Source organism: Schistocerca serialis, chromosome 5, assembly GCF_023864345.2.
Source record: "Schistocerca serialis cubense isolate TAMUIC-IGC-003099 chromosome 5, iqSchSeri2.2, whole genome shotgun sequence".
Taxonomy (NCBI): domain Eukaryota; kingdom Metazoa; phylum Arthropoda; class Insecta; order Orthoptera; family Acrididae; genus Schistocerca; species Schistocerca serialis.
In genome coordinates this window covers 384,771,220-384,789,716 of record NC_064642.1, presented here as the reverse complement: position 1 = coordinate 384,789,716, position 18,497 = coordinate 384,771,220, and the positions used below count along the sequence as shown (strand labels likewise).

General features: G+C 40.8%; 1 protein-coding gene across 1 annotated transcript in view; it reads right to left on the bottom strand.

The window, feature by feature from the left end:
• Nucleotides 1-10,413: 10,413 nt before the first annotated feature.
• Nucleotides 10,414-18,497, bottom strand: part of LOC126481422 (uncharacterized) — a 65,026-nt gene continuing 56,942 nt past the window's right edge. The window contains exon 3 of the mRNA XM_050105163.1: nucleotides 10,414-12,100. Within this exon, the coding sequence (XP_049961120.1) occupies nucleotides 11,032-12,100 (1,069 nt within the window). The 3' untranslated portion in view covers nucleotides 10,414-11,031. The remainder of the gene's footprint in view (nucleotides 12,101-18,497) is intronic.

Sequence of the window (18,497 nt, the reverse complement as noted above, 5' to 3'; positions counted from 1 at the left end):
CAAAATATTAGAAAGATCACTTAAGTGTATCACTGAAAACCAGATGCAACTGCTTACATTGAATGAGATCAACATATGACACAATGCTGTCTATGAAATTACTAGTGACAGCTGCTGTGTGCTTAGGATGGTATACTCAGTGAAATCATCATTCATTAAGGTGGAAAAATATTTTGATAATAACAGGGCAGGCCCAAATAAATTGCACAATTACAGCACACTTATGAAAATACTGTCCCTGCAGTTGTGATAACACACAGCTAGTTGGAATGTATTTGATGTTTATATTTATCATATGGCTAGCAAGACATCATGCAAGGAAACGTTTTTCGTGAACTATACCTATATAGATATTTAACACATTAAAAAGAAAGTCATGATTATAAGTTGATTAAATTTATGATATTTACAAAGCACAGAAGGTCATAGGCTTATGTCCAACTGCTGAACATACATGGATGCCTTATTTGCTAACAGGAACTCCTCCAAACCGCCAGGAAAAGATCCATTTGGGCACGAACATATAGTGTGCTGAACAAAAAGGCATTCTGCACTACAGTCGCAGCTGAGTGATGATGTTAATCCCCCTGTGTACATTGAGTCAGCGTACCTTACACTATTTGTCCTTGTCTGTTGACTGCAGACCAGATCTTGTGATGCTGTTCAAACCCCGGTGGCCTGGTTGAGATGCAGGGCATCTTTAGCTGTTCTGGAATAGCATCATTCAGCCATATTTCTGTCCATCAATCCACTGTTGTTGCCCTGTTGTCCACCAGAGATTTTGCACCTTGTTGCGGTGGGCGACAGTAGCGAATTCTGCTTTTACTTAGTACAGGAATGTTCTCATGTATAGAGAGGTAAGGGTCACCAGCCGTTTTTGTAGACTCCCGCTTGACAGCAACTTCACAGCACAAAAATGAAGGAGCTATGTGGGTGAGAATAGGTAGCCAGAAGTTTGGAGCAATTCTGATTGTTCCTGTGATGACACACACAGTCTGGTTGAGCTGCGTAATGACGAGTCTTGTTTATGGGCTGTTGATCCAGACTGTGGCACAGTATATTGCCACAGGGTACACCAGTCCAAGAGCAGGTGTTCTTGGTGTTGGAGCTGATGATTTCCTCGTTGTGGCACAAAATTCCTGCAAGATATTTCTTAACTCCACCCTAGCAACAATTTTCAGCAAGTGCCCTTTGAAGCTGAGTATCCTGTCAAGAGTGACCCATAGATAATGTTGACTTGTGGCACTTGGCTGTAACCTCTAGTTATGGAAATACTTGCCAAAAATTTGTAGGTCTTCAGGTAAGACAGATTCAGTAATTCCCAGGTCATTGCCTTGCGGTTCGCAGAAAGAGCCCAATTGTCAGCATACCCCCATTTCCTCGATGATGTCTTCCACATATCTACTATATATACGGGGAAAACAGAAGTGGGGGCTAGCAGTGATCCTTGTGGATGGCAATTAATAAGCTTCATTAGAGGACTCATCTTATTACCCATTAGAACTTCGAAGCTCCTGTTGCTTAACACAGCATTGATGAGGTTCCCTGTTTTATGAATATAACACATTGTCTCCACACAGTATCATAAGCTGCCATTAGAACTATAAATATAGTTGAAGTCTTTTATATGTCTTGGAATCCTGTTTCAATAAAAGTTGTCAATGAGAGCTTCTGGTTGGTGCAGATGTGGTATGGGCAAAATCCTGCCCATTCAGCAGATAGGTTTTGCAAAAATTTTGCGGTCAATTTTGTTGTACAATATTCTTTCCAAAAGTTTGTATACTGTACTAAACAAAGCAATGGGTCAGTAACTTTTGCAGTTTGTTATTTGGTTTTAAGATGGCTATAATTTTGGGGTATGTTGCAGTTTGGAGGATATCAGTAGATAACAATGCCAACCAGTTTTTTACATGCTTTCCAATGTGGGTCAGGAATTCTGAATGGATGTTGTCAAAACCAGGTGTCTTCCCCGCTTTCATTTCTTTGAGAATTGTCGTTATTTCCTCACTGCTGAATGTTCTGGAGCTGTCTGACTCAGGATTACAGGCTAATTTTAGAGCCTTGAATTTCTTTTTAACCTTAATTATATGTGATCCAATTTTAGGGGTTCTATAGCCTTCATGCAGTCTGGCAGGTTGGCACCTCCAAGTTTTCTCAGCAGTCACCAGTCTTTTCTGCTTGAGGCGCAGATGTCTAAGGCATCAACTGTTTCACTCCACTGCAATGATGAGCTGTGTCAATACTGTGCAGAAGTTCAGCATCTAGTTCACAGCCAATGCTTTCACCAAACTGTTAGTACATATTTCTGAATGTATGTAGCAAATCAAATCCAGGTATTTTTATCTCTTAAAGCTGCTTTTCAGTTTGTTCATGAGTTTTCTGGTTCGCTAATCAATTTTGTTCTCATCTAATATCTTCATAGAATTTGGCATTACTAATCCCTCCAGTGCTCAGTTGACTATTGCCTTCACTGTTCAGTTCAGACTGCCTGCAGGCATTGATTTTGACTTATGCCTTGATGTGGGAATGGAAATTTTGTCATTTTTGAGGACACATTTGGTTGCACACAGTCATAAGCATTTGTGGCTTCCAAAAACTGTAAAATAACACTTTAAAAATGGAACAAATAAAAGTAACAGCAGGGCATATTGTTGATAGGCATGAGGAGTTCTTTCAGTCAACAATCATTTTATGAGATAAAATATAATTGCATAACAAAATATGGTGGGCTCAAATTCACTATTCAAGTAGATGGGGTCAAATTTGTCCTAAAAACTTAAAGGCAGTATTTAATATAGTAACAAGCTCCTGCATGGAGCACAACCACAACCACTCATCCTATGGTAGATATGTTGAGCAGCGGGTATTTTCTTCAAAACAAATGTGCACATGCTTATTTTGATCTCCGTATGATTGATCGTATAACAGTCACTTATCTTACTCAAGTGTTAACGCTTTCATGGCCACTTGTTGACAAACTGCGTGTTGACATCTGCGTTGGCTTCTCCACCCAGTGTTTGAGATTTTTCTGATGTTTCACTAGCAAGAGTTGCTGGCATCTTCAAAGCTTCACCCTCCATTGCTGGTGGTGGAGTGGAGTTAAGTTCATGGCCACAGATTATATGTACATGGCACACCAAAGTTCAATGTCTTTTCCATGATCATTTCCACTGCAGTTCTCTCCTTGCTACCTGCAACGGTCATCCACTGCAGCTTTGAAATCCAGTATCTGTTCACTTTAAGGTTTTCTTCTTTTTTGGTGAAAGATTCTCTGAACAAGTGGGTGTTATAGCTCTTCCTACAGCAAGAACTTCAGTGTCTGTGAATTTTAGTATGTAGCTGGTCACACACAGCGCATGCTCTGCCATGGCCATTTTCCACCTGCCCCAACCTACAATTCCCCTTATGTTCAGTGATCCTGGTGTTGGTTGAGTGTCCAGTCATTCTGACATAGATTTTTCTGCAGTATATACATGACACTGCAAGTGGGTCCCTTTTCTCCTTTGTCAATCTGAGACACACTTTGACCTTATTTATCAGTTTATAAATAGTCTTTGTGCCATGTTTGAACAATATAGGGCCAATTCTGTCTGTCACTCTGGGAATTTATTACAGAAAGATCATACCCAACATTTCTTTTTCTGATGTGTCACTTCGCTGATTTGTGACACTTTTTATATAACTGATGGAGTACCCATTGCACCTCAGAAAATTTTCAGGTGTTGCATCTCGCATATGAGGTACTGCAGCTCACATATTTGTCTTGCTCACATTGCGAGCATATTAATCATGCCTCTTTTCTGGCTTGGGTGGTGATTTGATAGTTTATACAGGTATCGGTCCATGTGCATCAGTTTTTATACACACTTTGTCCCAGGTTTTCACCATCCCTCTTACCAGCACACCAAGAAATTATAGCTGTTTGTTCTTTTCTACCTCCATCATAAGTTTTATGTTGAGACGGAGGCTGTTCACATGTCTTAGGAAGTCACTGAGCTGTTCCTCACAATGGCCCCATGCAACGACAGCACCATCAGTATATCTGTACCACACCTTCAGTTTACAAGTTGCCAAGTCCAGTGACTGTGCTTTGAAATGTCCCATGAAGATGTTGGCCACTGCTGGACTAAGTGGACTAGCCATGCTGATGCCTTCCAGCTATTCATAGAAGTTGCCATTCCTGACATGAAGTAGCTCGTGGTGAGACATGCATGAAATAGCTTGGTGATGCCTTGCAGGAAAATTGTATCAGTGTACTCCAGAGAGTCACTGAATGGCACTTCAAATGGTAAACAAAGAAGGAACATCCACAACACAGAAGTCATACCACCTCAGCTGCATGGATTACTGAAGATGTTCCATTAAGATTGATTTTTAGTGCTCACGGCTCACTGACATATAACTGGCAAAACACTTGGCTTTTCTGCCCCAGTCACATGTGGGAAAGACTGTCACATTCATAAAGGACTCAGGACATTTCATTGAGAAGCTGCAGAAACTAAAACTTGGACCACACAACACCTTCGTCAGCTTAGATATTGTTCTTTGTTTGCTGAAGTGCCGCTCAGCGACACTATGGAGTAGTATCAGTTCCATTTTCCTGCAAGACATCACAACTGAAGGTGTCAGATACATCAATGATACCTTCATTATGGCAAGGAAGAGCTCAGCAACTTCCTGAGACACATGAACAGTCTCCATGTCAACGTAAAATTTATCGTGGATGTGGAAAAGGAACAACAGCTACCATTTCTAGATGTGCTGGTCATGAGGGGTGGTCAAAACCTAGGACACAATGCGTTTCAAAAACTGACAGACGTGGACTCTACCTGCACAAACTGTCAAATCACCACTTGAGCCAGAAAAGTGGCATGATTAATATGCTCATAATGCAAGCGAGATTGATATGTGAGCCACAGCACCGCAGATGTGAGATGAACATCCAGAAATCACTCTGAGGATCAGTGGGTACTCTACCAGTTATGTAAGAAGTGTCTCCGAATCCCACACACTGCAAAGTGACACATCGGAAAGAGAAATGTTGGGTAGGTCTTTTCTGCTATACATTCCCAGAGTGAGAGAGATAATCAGCCTTATAGTCCACAAATATGGCATGAAGACTATACACTGAAGCGCCACAGAAACGGGTGTAGGCATGCATGTTCAAATACAGAGATATGTAAATGGGCAGAATATGGTGCTGCAGTTGGCAATGCCTGTATAAGAAAACAAGTGTCTGGCACAGTTGTTTGGTTGGTTACCGCTGCTACGATGGCAGGTTGTCAAGATTTAAGTGAGTTTGAACTTGGTGTTACAGTCGGCATCTCCAAGGTGCGATGAAGTGGGGATTTTCCCGTATGACCATTTCACTAGTGTATCGTGAATATCAGAAACCTGGTAAAACATCAAATCTCTGACAGCACTGTGGCTGGAAAAAGATTCTGCATGAATGGGACCAACGACAGCCGAAGAGAATCGTTCAATTTGACAGAAGTGCAGCAACCCTTCCGCAAATTGCTGCAGATTTCAATTCTGGGCTATTAACAAGTGTCAGTGTGCGAACCATTCAACGAAACATTTATATGGGCTTTCGGAGCCGAATTCCCACTCATGTACCCTTGATGACTGCACGACACAAAAGTTTCCACCTCGCCTGGGCTCGTCCACACCGACATTGGACTGTTGATGACTGAAAACATGTTGTCTGGTCAGATGAGTCTCGTTTCAGATTGTATCGAGCTGATGGACATGAACGGGGATGGAGACAATTGCATGAATCTATGTATCCTGCATGTCAGCAGGAGACTGTTCAAGCTGGTGGAGGATCTGTAATGGTGTGGGGCATGTGCAGTTGGAGTGATATGGGACCCCTGATATGTCTAGATACAACTCTGGCAGGTGACATGTGCATAAGCATCCTATCTGAGCACAAGCATCCATTCATGTCCTTTTTGAATTATGATGGACTTGAGCAATCCGAGGAGGACAATGCAACACCCCACATATATAGAATTGCCACAGAGTGGCCCCAGGAACACTCTTCTGAGTTTAAACACTTCTGCTGGCCAACAAACTCCCCAGACATGAACATTATCGAGCATATCTCCATGCCGTTCAGAGGAGATCTCCATCTCCTCACACTCTTACGGATTTATGGACAGCCCTGTAGGATTCATGGTGTCAGTTCCCTCCAGTATTACCTGTACTACAGACATAAGTCATGCCATGTTGTGATGCGGCACTTCTGCATGTTCGTGGGGGCTCTACACAATATTTGGCAAGTGTACCATTTTCTTTGGCTCTTCAGTGTATAAACTGACAAATAAGATCAAAGTGTGTTTCAGATTGGCATAGGAGAAAGGGGACAAACTTGCAATGTTGGGAATATACCACATACCATGTACTAGAGGAAAAGTCTGTTGGCCAATCAACCAACATCGGGATCATTTAACGTAAGTGGCATTGCAGGTTGGGGTTGGTGGAGAAATCAATGATGGCACAGCACACAAGTTCTTGCTGCAGAGAAGACCTATCATACCCACTTCTTGAGATAAGCTATATAAATCATAAACATGATAATATCTTCAACAAGGAAAAAGAAAGCCTCAAAGTGAACGGCTCCTGGACTCCCATTTTGCAGCGGATGACTGTTGCAAGTAGCAGGGCAGAATAACACCGGAAATGGCCACAGAAAAGCTCTTGATGTTGATATGGCAGGTACATGTAATCTGTGGCCATGAGCCTGACTCCACTCCACTGCCAGCAATGGAGGGTGAAGCTTCGAGGATGCCAGATACTCATGCTGGCAAAATGTCAGAAAAAACATCAAAGAAATGTCGGCAGAAGAATCTGAGACAATCTTTTATCTGATGATTAGTTTGAAACTGGTGTTCTTTGAATAGGGTGTCTATGTTTCCCACCATTTTGAGAACCAGAGGCATAGCCATTTATGTGGAATTTGAACTACAGTGTGTGTTAGCATCTTCTATCTATACCAGGTGTAGAAGTATGAAACTGGAATTTGGTTGCAGTAAAAATAGTCAGCGACAGCAAGCCATTGTCCCAGTGATGCAAATAGATGATAATTGGAAGGAGTCAAGTCTAGAAAATAAGCTGCATGCCCCAGTATTTCCCAACTAAACAACTTGATCATTTCCCTGACCCGTTTTGCAGCGTGTGATGGGATGTTATGATGGAACAATAAGACTTTGTATTGGCTTTTTCCTTATTCAGGTTGTTTTTACGTAATGCTCAATTTAAATTGATCATTTGCTGTTGGTAGTGATCAGTGTTAACAGTTTTAGCAGGTTGTAGTAGATGACACCCTTCGGATCCCACCAAAGCGATTCGGTCTTGCAGTGGACGTCTATGGATTGCATGGATTCACCCATGATTTACAATGCTAGTGATTCTCAAAATATAACGACTTTCTTTTGAATTGCTTGCTGTCTTTCAGTCAGATCATGTGGAACCCATTTTCCCCACTTTCTGCACCTTTCCCATAGCTTTCAACCAAAGAGAAATGGATTTCTGCATCACATTCAATTGTTCAATGAGTTCCTGTTGAGTTTTAGTATCATCTTCATCCAATAAGACCTGCAATTCATCTTATTCAAACTTTTTTGATGGTTTCCGGCGCTCATCATTTCTCCATCAAAATAACCACTTTTGAATTTTTTTAACCACTCAAAACACTGTTTTCCCAAGAGCATGTTTGCCAAAATCTTTGACAAGCATTCAATGCTATTCTGCAGCAGTTTTCTTCAAATGATAAAACTAAACATGTTTGAAATAGATACCGATGTATGGAACTTGGATTACTGTGTGTTGACATTCGTCATCAGCCATTACAGGAAGCAGATGGGGCTGCAGACACAGTCTCATGGGCCCTACACTGATGGCTAGCACCATCTGCAGGGATATTCCAGTTTCATGCATCTGCACCTGGTATGTATAGAAATTGGAGTTGCCCACCAGTTTTTGTCTGTATGGTTGGACTAGTCTCATGAACTACTGCACAGATTTTTTATACAGTTTCCGCTAATAGATAGACAGATTCACAAGGGAGGCTTGTGTACATAATTTATAAATTTTTCCATGCACATTGACTGAACTATGATGAATGAAATGCTGAGGCTGATGCTGATGCTGCTGCCGTGAAAACAGTGCCATTACCATTTAGCGGTGAATGGAAAAACTCCTTGGAATCATTTAGAAATGTGGGAGAAGGTCATACAGATTACCTCTTACCGGAGTGAGGTGGTCGTAGCTCTTGCTGAACTGGCCCTGCATTTGGATGGACCAGGTGGTGTGGTAGTTTTCAACTAAATGTCACTCCAATTCAGTATGAAACAGATAACATTCATGCCTATCGAGGACTTTCCTGGTATGCACTGCTTAAATCATTGAAGTTATATGAAACTAATGATATTTGGGGACCTAAGATTATTCTCTGAATTTTGATCATAACTCTACACAGTGCTCCATTGACAAAATTACCATTATGTCATACAAGTAGTCTGGCAGTAGATAATTAGTGCTACCTGTGTGAAGTTATGGTGGGCTCGTAATTCTTCATACACTCCTGGAAATTGAAATAAGAACACCGTGAATTCATTGTCCCAGGAAGGGGAAACTTTATTGACACATTCCTGGGGTCAGATACATCACATGATCACACTGACAGAACCACAGCACATAGACACAGGCAACAGAGCATGCACAATGTCGGCACTAGTACAGTGTATATCCACCTTTCGCAGCAATGCAAGCTGCTATTCTCCCATGGAGACGATCGTAGAGATGCTGGATGTAGTCCTGTGGAACGGCTTGCCATGCCATTTCCACCTGGCGCCTCAGTTGGACCAGCGTTCGTGCTGGACGTGCAGACCGCGTGAGACGACGCTTCATCCAGTCCCAAACATGCTCAATGGGGGACAGATCCGGAGATCTTGCTGGCCAGGGTAGTTGACTTACACCTTCTAGAGCACGTTGGGTGGCACGGGATACATGCGGACGTGCATTGTCCTGTTGGAACAGCAAGTTCCCTTGCCGGTCTAGGAATGGTAGAACGATGGGTTCGATGACGGTTTGGATGTACCGTGCACTATTCAGTGTCCCCTCGACGATCACCAGTGGTGTACGGCCAGTGTAGGAGATCGCTCCCCACACCATGATGCCGGGTGTTGGCCCTGTGTGCCTCGGTCGTATGCAGTCCTGATTGTCGCGCTCACCTGCACGGCGCCAAACACGCGTACGACCATCATTGGCACCAAGGCAGAAGCGACTCATCGCTGAAGACGACACGTCTCCATTCGTCCCTCCATTCACGCCTGTCGCGACACCACTGGAGGCGGGCGCACGATGTTGCGGCGTGAGCGGAAGACGGCCTAACGGTGTGCGGGACCGTAGCCCAGCTTCATGGAGACGGTTGCGAATGGTCATCGCCGATACCCCAGGAGCAACAGTGTCCCTAATTTGCTGGGAAGTGGCGGTGCGGTCCCCTACGGCACTGCGTAGGATCCTACGGTCTTGGCGTGCATCCATGCGTCGCTGCGGTCCGGTCCCAGGTCGACGGGCACGTGCACCTTCCGCCGACCACTGGCGACAACATCGATGTACTGTGGAGACCTCACGCCCCACGTGTTGAGCAATTCGGCGGTACGTCCACCCGGCCTCCCGCATGCCCACTATACGCCCTCGCTCAAAGTCCGGCAACTGCACATACGGTTCACGTCCACGCTGTCGCGGCATGCTACCAGTGTTAAAGACTGCGATGGAGCTCCGTATGCCACGGCAAACTGGCTGACACTGACGGCGGCGGTGCACAAATGCTGCGCAGCTAGCGCCAATCGACGGTCAACACCGCAGTTCCTGGTGTGTCCGCTGTGCCGTGCGTGTGATCATTGCTTGTACAGCCCTCTCGCAGTGTCCGGAGCAAGTATGGTGGGTCTGACACACCGGTGTCAATGTGTTCTTTTTTCCATTTCCAGGAGTGTATATCAAAATCAGTAAAGTAAGAAGTCACTGTCCTACAAGAATTCCAGCCTAATGATGGGTCATAAAGTGAAGCTCAAGCCTTTGGCTGACTAACCTGATGCACAAGAAATTTAAGTAGTCAGTTATAGTAGTAAGGGCCATGTCTAAATACATTGTAATCCTATACTGAAAGAAAAAAAATATAGTGTTTTGTTTAAATAAGCCAAACTAATTCTCCATACAACACTAGAAATTCTATGGTAACACCAAATGCTTCAGTCTTCATAGGGAAGGGAAGAGAATGAAAGAAAGAAAAAGTTTTATATCACTGCACATATGAAGTAGGGTAACATCAAGAAATTTATGTAATAAAGGTACAGGAAGAATATCAACTGAAATACCTTATGTCGTAGAGTAGCTTTAATTATGCCAAAACAATGTTACGATTTGCTATTTAAGGCAAATAGCTATAACAAACACATTTTATAAATAAGTTGATCGCTGTACACCAAACTCTAATATTCATATGAAGAAACTTTATTAAGTCAGATATACAGTTGATTTTCAACTGTTTACAAAACTAAAATACAATTTACATTCATATTCAATATGTTTAGAGAAAAATGACTAGTTCTTGTAAAAAATAAAACAGTTTGTATCTTGCTCCATGTGAATACTGCTTAGTATCAACATATTTTTTGTATTTCATTTACATAAGGAAAAATCACAATTGGTACAATGTTAAATATTGGCAGTACCTCCTGCCATGTGCATGTATCTACTCCTTGTATTATGTATGGATGTAGACAGTTTTATTTCCTCCACATCACTTCATACAGTTTATCACATTTGTGTACATAGTGATTTAATATCACAGTTTTGTATCAATTAATGCGTCCTACGTGATGTTTTTAAAGCATAATACATTTCATTACACAGCAAAGTAGTACTGTGACTAGCATTCTGTGGTTAGCACAGCATGGTACTTGTTGCACTATGCATGCTAGGCTTATACGAATCACTTAAGATCAACAGTCTTCATGAAGAAAGTCTTCACTTCCCATCATTAGATGGAGTGAGATAATTATCTGTTATTGGTTCTGCTCTTTCAACAATAACGTGTAATTCAGTTTCCCTGTATGTTCGTCCATCAGGAACAACCAGTTTCAGTCTATTTTCTGGTGTTCCAGACTTATCTTTGGCAGTTTTGTTTTCATCACCACCTTTTGAATTGTTAGAGGTTGGCACACTAACCCAGTGCTTCCGATTTTTAATTTGTTTCCGCCTCATTAAAATTATGCAGATACCAATTACCAGTAGCAGAACACAAATAGGAATGATGATGAGAAGGAACAAATTCAATCCAGACGGTATAGCACTGCACTGCAACATCTGGAAGTCTCTAAAAAGTATAGCTTTCTTCTGCGGTTCTTGCTTTATACACCACAATATTTCTTCTGTTGACAGTGATGCAGATCCCTTCAACTGGATATACTGAACATCCTTCTGTATATAAGAACTCCATTCTTCTAGTGAAGAACATGAACATGGCTGATTCACCACTATCTTTCTTAGAACTATGTCAAGACCAGTTTTGTTAAAACGTAGTGAACCCTTCTGAAAGACTCCAACTGTGTTGTTTTCAAATGTAACCCTTCTTAAATTATGAAGTCTTAGACTATATCCATCTACAGCCAACCCAGCAAAAGCACCTGAATCTAACACAGAGAAGTAGTTGTTCCTCATTTCTACAGGCCCTCTCACAACCACTCTAAATGCTTCGCCATGAGTCCGATTTATGTTGCAGGCACGAAGTGTGAAGACTTGTGGTCCTTCAATTTCAAATGCCTGGCTCCGCACTTCCTCCATTGTCAGTCCATCTATGTGCATTTCGCGCATCACAGTTACATCAGACAAAGTACGACTGTGTACTTCACCATTGATACTCCCTCCAGCTATGATAAATGTGTCCACAGAAAACCTCTTGAATGCTTGTCCCTCAATTTTGTCAATTGTACAGTTTATGATCTCCAGTCGGTCCATTTCTCCCAGACTAGCAAAAGAGAATGGTGCTATGTATTCGATGTGCAATGCGTGCAAAAGGATGTCTTCAATCCGATCTCTGAAAAATAGCAAAAACCATATTTATAATTATGAACACCAGTTATTTAACATTGCAAAAGCTTTATAGCAAAGAGTGCCTTATTAGAAAAAATATTTTTAATGAACTCTCTGAAAGATTACTGTGATACTTAAAACACGAAAAAGATTAAGAACAGTCTTTCCTTCCTTTGAACTGAGTCACCTAGCAAATTATAGAGGGATTTGCTATTTATATTGAATCTGAATAATAGTGAAACTGAAGATTTTCATGTGCAGAAGGTATTTTTAGAGGTGAACAACACAGCAACAATTATTCTTGATGATCATATCATTTTGTTTCTGTAATCATTTTCCAGGTCTGTAACAATGTAAACAATTTTATGCTACCAAGAATACATAAGCTGCATAATTCTGCTTCAGATGCTCAGTAGTACTGAGTGTCCAAAACAGTGTTACGCTAGTGATAAAATAATAAGCACGCTACTGTAATTCAGACAAGGTATTCATAATGTACTGAAAAATTCTTCCATTCATCTCATCATCAAAAAGAATATATGGAATGAGTCCAAGTACACATTTACAAAAGAGAAGCAAATCATAACTTACTCTGTACACTGCATTATTTTTTCATTAGATGTTGCTGCAAAGCAATATAGTACATCTTTATTTAAATTAATTATCATGTAGGATATTTCTGTTTTTGCAGAATTAGTTACTTGTTTCTGCAAACCCACACAGTATTCTTAAACTGCTCACATGAATCCACTAAGTCTAAGTAGCTTCTGCAGGGAAAATTACAGTTCTGATTAACTGTTTTTCTTCCCTGATGGCACTAAAAATTGAATGATGCCGTAATAGCTCGATGAGCTGACTATAGTGATACCATTAGAGAGGATTTGTTCTTGGTGGTGACATTACTGTACCTCTAATGCCTGCAGAAAAGATTGTGCCTACTTCTGCCTGGTACAGAGGCAGCTAAAGTTTCATTGATGTAATAAATAATTCAGGAGTAAAAGTAATGACTCACCAAATAGCAGAGATGTTAAGTCATCGATAGGGACATAAAGTTAACTGAAAATTTCAGTAGCTGTCAGGTGGAAGGGGTGTGAGAAGAAAGATGGTATGTAATGGGAGAGAGGATTTAGGAACAGTGGCTCTGGGGGAAGCAGCAAGTGCACAGGATAGGAATGTGACACTTTGGCACCTCCAGGTATGTGCAATAGACAAATACTGTGAGACAAAGACAGACTGAGCATGGCAAGGAAAATCCGTCTCTGTAGTAGGGTTGGGGAACTAGTGCATGTATCATTAAGGGAAGTGATGAGAAAGAGGAAAAGGCATGAGAAATACGTGTTAGCATGTACAAGGCAGAAGGCCATAATGTGCCTGCCAGAGGCAATACATGAAAATGAGCTGCTAGTTTACAGTTTTCCCTTTCATTATAAATGCCCCCATGTGCTTTACTGGACACATGACATGTCCATTTGGTAGCAGATTTTCCAACTACCCTGCTGTTGACAGTCATCATAGTTGTATCAGTGCATTTTTTAATGATCTAACAGTAGTTTTGGAAATAATATATGACATAACACTAAATCCGGAGACGTAGGCTGCCTTGAGGGCAGAACTAAGCCAGCTTAGCAGCATGCCCAACCTGACAAAGATGCAAGGGTCTGTGTTGTGTACTTGATAGGTAAAATGTCTGTATTTTTATATATTTGCAGGAGTAATCATAATTACATCTAAAAATCACATGCTTCAGCTTTCAGTATTAGACAAGTGCCCATGATGTATAGTGGCATTACTCAGCAATTGTCTTTGAAGCTGATGAAATGGTACAGTATGTCACATCTGATATTCTAATTGTAATTGAAGCATTGCTGAATATGTATTAGTGTCCACAATTTTTCTTCCCAAGGGCTGTGTTTATTATGACACACAATAATCAGCCATGATTCTCCGGTATAGGCCCAGAGTTTACAGTGACTAAATTTACATGAACTGCACTTAATAACTAATTACATCATAATTTCTGAAAAGTTCCCCGACATATACACGTGACCGAAGTTACTACTTGGTGTGCTATATTTTTAAAGATTCTCCTCCCATCCTGTCTGCAGTGGCCATTTCTGCTGCTCTTCTTTGTTTAGGCTCAGTCTCTACTGTTAATTCTGCAAAACAATTATGCAATATTTCAGAAAGTTCATGGTTCTGTTTTATAAATGATCTAGGAAACAAGGGTATTGGGGAAGTTACCTACGACCTTTCCTAGTCTTATCCTCACATTCAACTCTCCACTGAGTCAGGATTTGAAATGACTATAAAAGCATACTTAGAAAACTACCCAGACCAAGTGGAAATGTATTAGACTTCGTGGCATGGGATGGAGATCAGTATTGCTTCTTTTTTTTATCCAAGGTAAAAAGGGTCGCAAAAATAAGCAGCAAAGTCTTAAACAAATGGAGACTAGTTGACCTCATTTATTGTACAGTATCTAGAATCATTTAATTTGGACAATGAACATGTAAAGCATTACACTCAAACAATCTGTCAACACTGTTCCAGGAAAATAGGTAACTAGCAGCATGATTAAAGATGGTAAGACCTTCTTCCCCACACCCAAAGAAAAGTTGTTTCCCTTGGTATACAAACAATATCAGACAGCTTTCTTAAAAGCTACTAGCTATTGGAAAACAACTGCAGTAGCTAATATTTTATCACATGTCATCTCCCAAAACCTAAGCAACTTTTATTGTATGTTAAGATTCCCTGTGGTCTAGTCCTGAAATATTGTTTTACAATTTTAGGGCTAAAACACAACCACTCTCTCCAGATGTTCCTTCCTTATTAGCCACTCATTGTGATTATGTCCAGCACAAGTTGGCTAGGCCCTCTGGATCTCAACTCTAACCTTCAAAGATAGTAACTGCCAAAAACTTTCAACACTATTCCACACTAGGATATGTCAGGATGTGCTGACTACGTTCTGTCAGGAAAAACAAAAAGTCTGCCCTAAGAGGATCAAACCTGTATCTGAGATCAGATCTTATACTACTTGAACAACACCCATTCCAACAAAGGCTTTATGCATTCAAACCTTTTCGATACAACCTGTGAAATAATTCTATGGTTTCCATTATAAATATTGGTTAAAATGCTAAAAATTAAATAAAAAGTCTCAATTGCATTTTCAGTTTTATTTGTTAGCATCCGGATTTGGCCCTTTCCTCAGACCATCTTCAGGCTTTTCCCCCCACTACCAGTAGCCATAATGGCATGGAAAAGCCATGATCTGAAGAAAGGGCCAAAACTGGGTGCTGACAAATAAAGAACATGAAAATGTGATCGAGACTGTTTTTTAGCATTTTGTACTGATTGCTGTGCTCCAATTACAGAACGCTTTCTAAAATTGTAAATTTCTATTTCGAGAGAGAGGAGAGAGGCCTTTATGAGGGGCAGTCATAAGGTTTTAATTATCACCTTGAAAAAATAGTTACATCATTTTTATTATTTGGAGCTATGTTTTCAAATCCTGGTAGATGTACTATGGTACTGTGGCTCACGTGGCACATCACTTCAGTGACAAATTGATGCAGCCAATTGATAAGATTGATTATTCTGCAATAATTCATATTCTTCATTCGGAAGTGTATGATAACAATACATCAGTATAGTGTTTAGGTGGTATGGGTGCCCGCAGTGTCGTCAAACAAATCAATGATGATGAATGAAGTGGCAGACTATCTCTCTATGAAGAACCAGAAATCACAAGTGAACACTGAAGTATCACAGTAGAGGCAATAGTGGTAAAACAAAAAGTAAGTTTTCAACAACCAGCACCACATTTTTAAGACGACAAATCACTGCCTCTGGGTTCTACAACTGGCGACACCCATTAGAAAACTGAAGCAGAGGAAATGTTGCAGCTGCATCAAGCCAACATAGATGACTCCTGTAATTGCCTAATCACCATGGACAAGTACTGGGTGTATCAATGTTGTCCTGAGGGAAAGAAGCAGAGGAAGTAGTGGAAACACGTGGATTCACTAACCCTGAGATAGGTGACAGAGCAGAGTGATGCTGAGAGACTATGCAAATCATCCCAGGAGTGTACTATCAAAATTTCTTGAGGACATTATGGGAAGGTGGTAAAAACCGAAACATCGTGGGGAAGCTGTCCAAGAGGGTGTTCTCGCTTCATGAAAATGCCTCACCTCATTCTGTACTAGACAGTCACACATGCTGCTTCTTCGGGCTGTCAAATTTACATTTTTAAAATTATTTAATGTAAGAAGATTAGTACTAGCATCAGATCAAAAGGCCCAAGAAAATTTTATTTTCTTTATTCTGAAACCTTCTACTGCAGTGTGTTTTCTTTCTTGTCTACATGCTTGGAATAGTGTTATTGTATGAATCCATCTTTTATCGTGTGTGATACGACAAGAGTGAGTGTTTTTCCACTGCAAGATATAGTCTATAGGAAGTCAAATAAATACGTATTCATTTGTATGTAAGTGAATGGGTTTATTCATGAGTATTTTTTTTGTAAAAAATTTTTTCCTTCACCTAGTTGGCCGGCCGCGGTGGCCTTGAGGTTCTAGGCACTTCAGTCCGGAACCGTGTGACTGCTACGATCACAGGTTCGAATCCTGCCTCGGGCATGGATGTGTGTGATGTGCTTAGGTTAGTTCGGTTTAAGTAGTTCTAAGTTCTAGGGGACTGATGACCTAAGATGTTAAGTCCCATAGTGCTCAGAGCCATTTGAACCATTTTTCTCCTAGTTGTAGGTAAGGCAACAAGTAGTTTATTTTCTCTTGATGACAAATGCCTAAAACTTCTTGTGGATTTACTTTGTGATGACTATGATGATGATTGGTTTTTGGGGCGCTCAGCTATGCGGTTGTTAGTGCCTGTACAAAGTCCCAAATCTTACACTGGTCCAATCTAGCCACTATCATGGATCATGAAGATGATGAAATGATGAGGACAACATAAACACTCAGTCCCCGGGCAGAGAAAATCCCCCAACCCAACTGGGAATCGAACCCGTGCCCCGTGATCCAGAGGCAGCAACATGAGCCACCAGGCCACGAGCTGCGGACTTGTGGTGGTGGTGGTGGTGGTGGTGGTGGTGGTGGTGGTGGGGGTGAAGGTGAAGAAGAATCAGTAAGATGTTTCTCTGAAGCTTGAGCATGATAAGATTGAAGAAAGTGAATACAATACTTATTCAGATATTAGTGGCACTTCTAGTTTGAAACCATTGATATTAATAATGGCTTCCTTTTTTCCCGTCTGAACAGTTCATCTGAATTAAACAAGCAGCCGTTTAGCCAAAGGAGCCCCAGTAAAAAACCACAATATTATTTTCACATATTTACCTGAAGCTAGGGTGGCCAAGTGCTGAGCTTAGACTGGAGAAGCAGGACCCAACCATGAATGTGGGCTAGCATAAAACCAGAGATAGTTTTTGCCAGACTACCTGTGTGGTGTATTATATTGCATAGTGTAACAAGAAAACACAGCTGTGATGTCAAATAGTGGTGTCACTCGGTATTTATACATTAAGTACATGATTATTATGAGCTGATGAATTCTGAATTTTATTTGCTATATGTGAATTTCTGTCCCATATAGGAAAAAAAATTATGCAAAAGCATATATACCTACAGAATATCTGACAAGGGATGAGTAACTCATTCCATTTTGGGTACATTGCTTATTTAAGCATTTTAAATTATATGAAAAATTCCAAGTATTTTTTGCATCATCTTTGACAGCATGCTGGACATCTTGCATATGTATTGAATCAGAGAAATCATATGATAAGCTCAGATAGAAAATAAAAAAGCGAAAGTAAGAGTGTCATTTGTGGTTTATCTTTCCAGCAGATTTGGAAGAAAACTGTTAATATAACAAAATATATTTTTCTGGTTATTGAACACTATGGTCTGGCAATAACAATGTCCTTCTACGATGTTTGGAGTGCATTCAAGGGTTCAAGCAAGAATTTGTGAACTTAATGCTAAGGCACAGTTGGAACCTGTGAAAACTACCATCTCAACCTGTGCGGATCACACACTTCTGCCACAGTTCTATTATGTGTGACTTTTTGGAGACCTTAGAAAGTTTGTACACATTTTACACCACTTCATTCCTTAGATGGACAATTCTTTTGACAAATGTTGAAGTTACAGTTAAGATACTTCCAGATACATGATGGAGTGCTCACTACAAGTTTCAATGCCTTAAAAAAAAAATTATCTTGACACTGAAGAACTGTGTGTTTGTGGAACACGGTCTTACAAGTAGTCAACCATGCTTAACAGTATTTACAGATTCTTGGATTCAGCTTCAGATTGTTTATTTGTAAGGTGAGAAGTTGAAAGCTCTTTCGAAGATAAGAGAAATAGTTCACG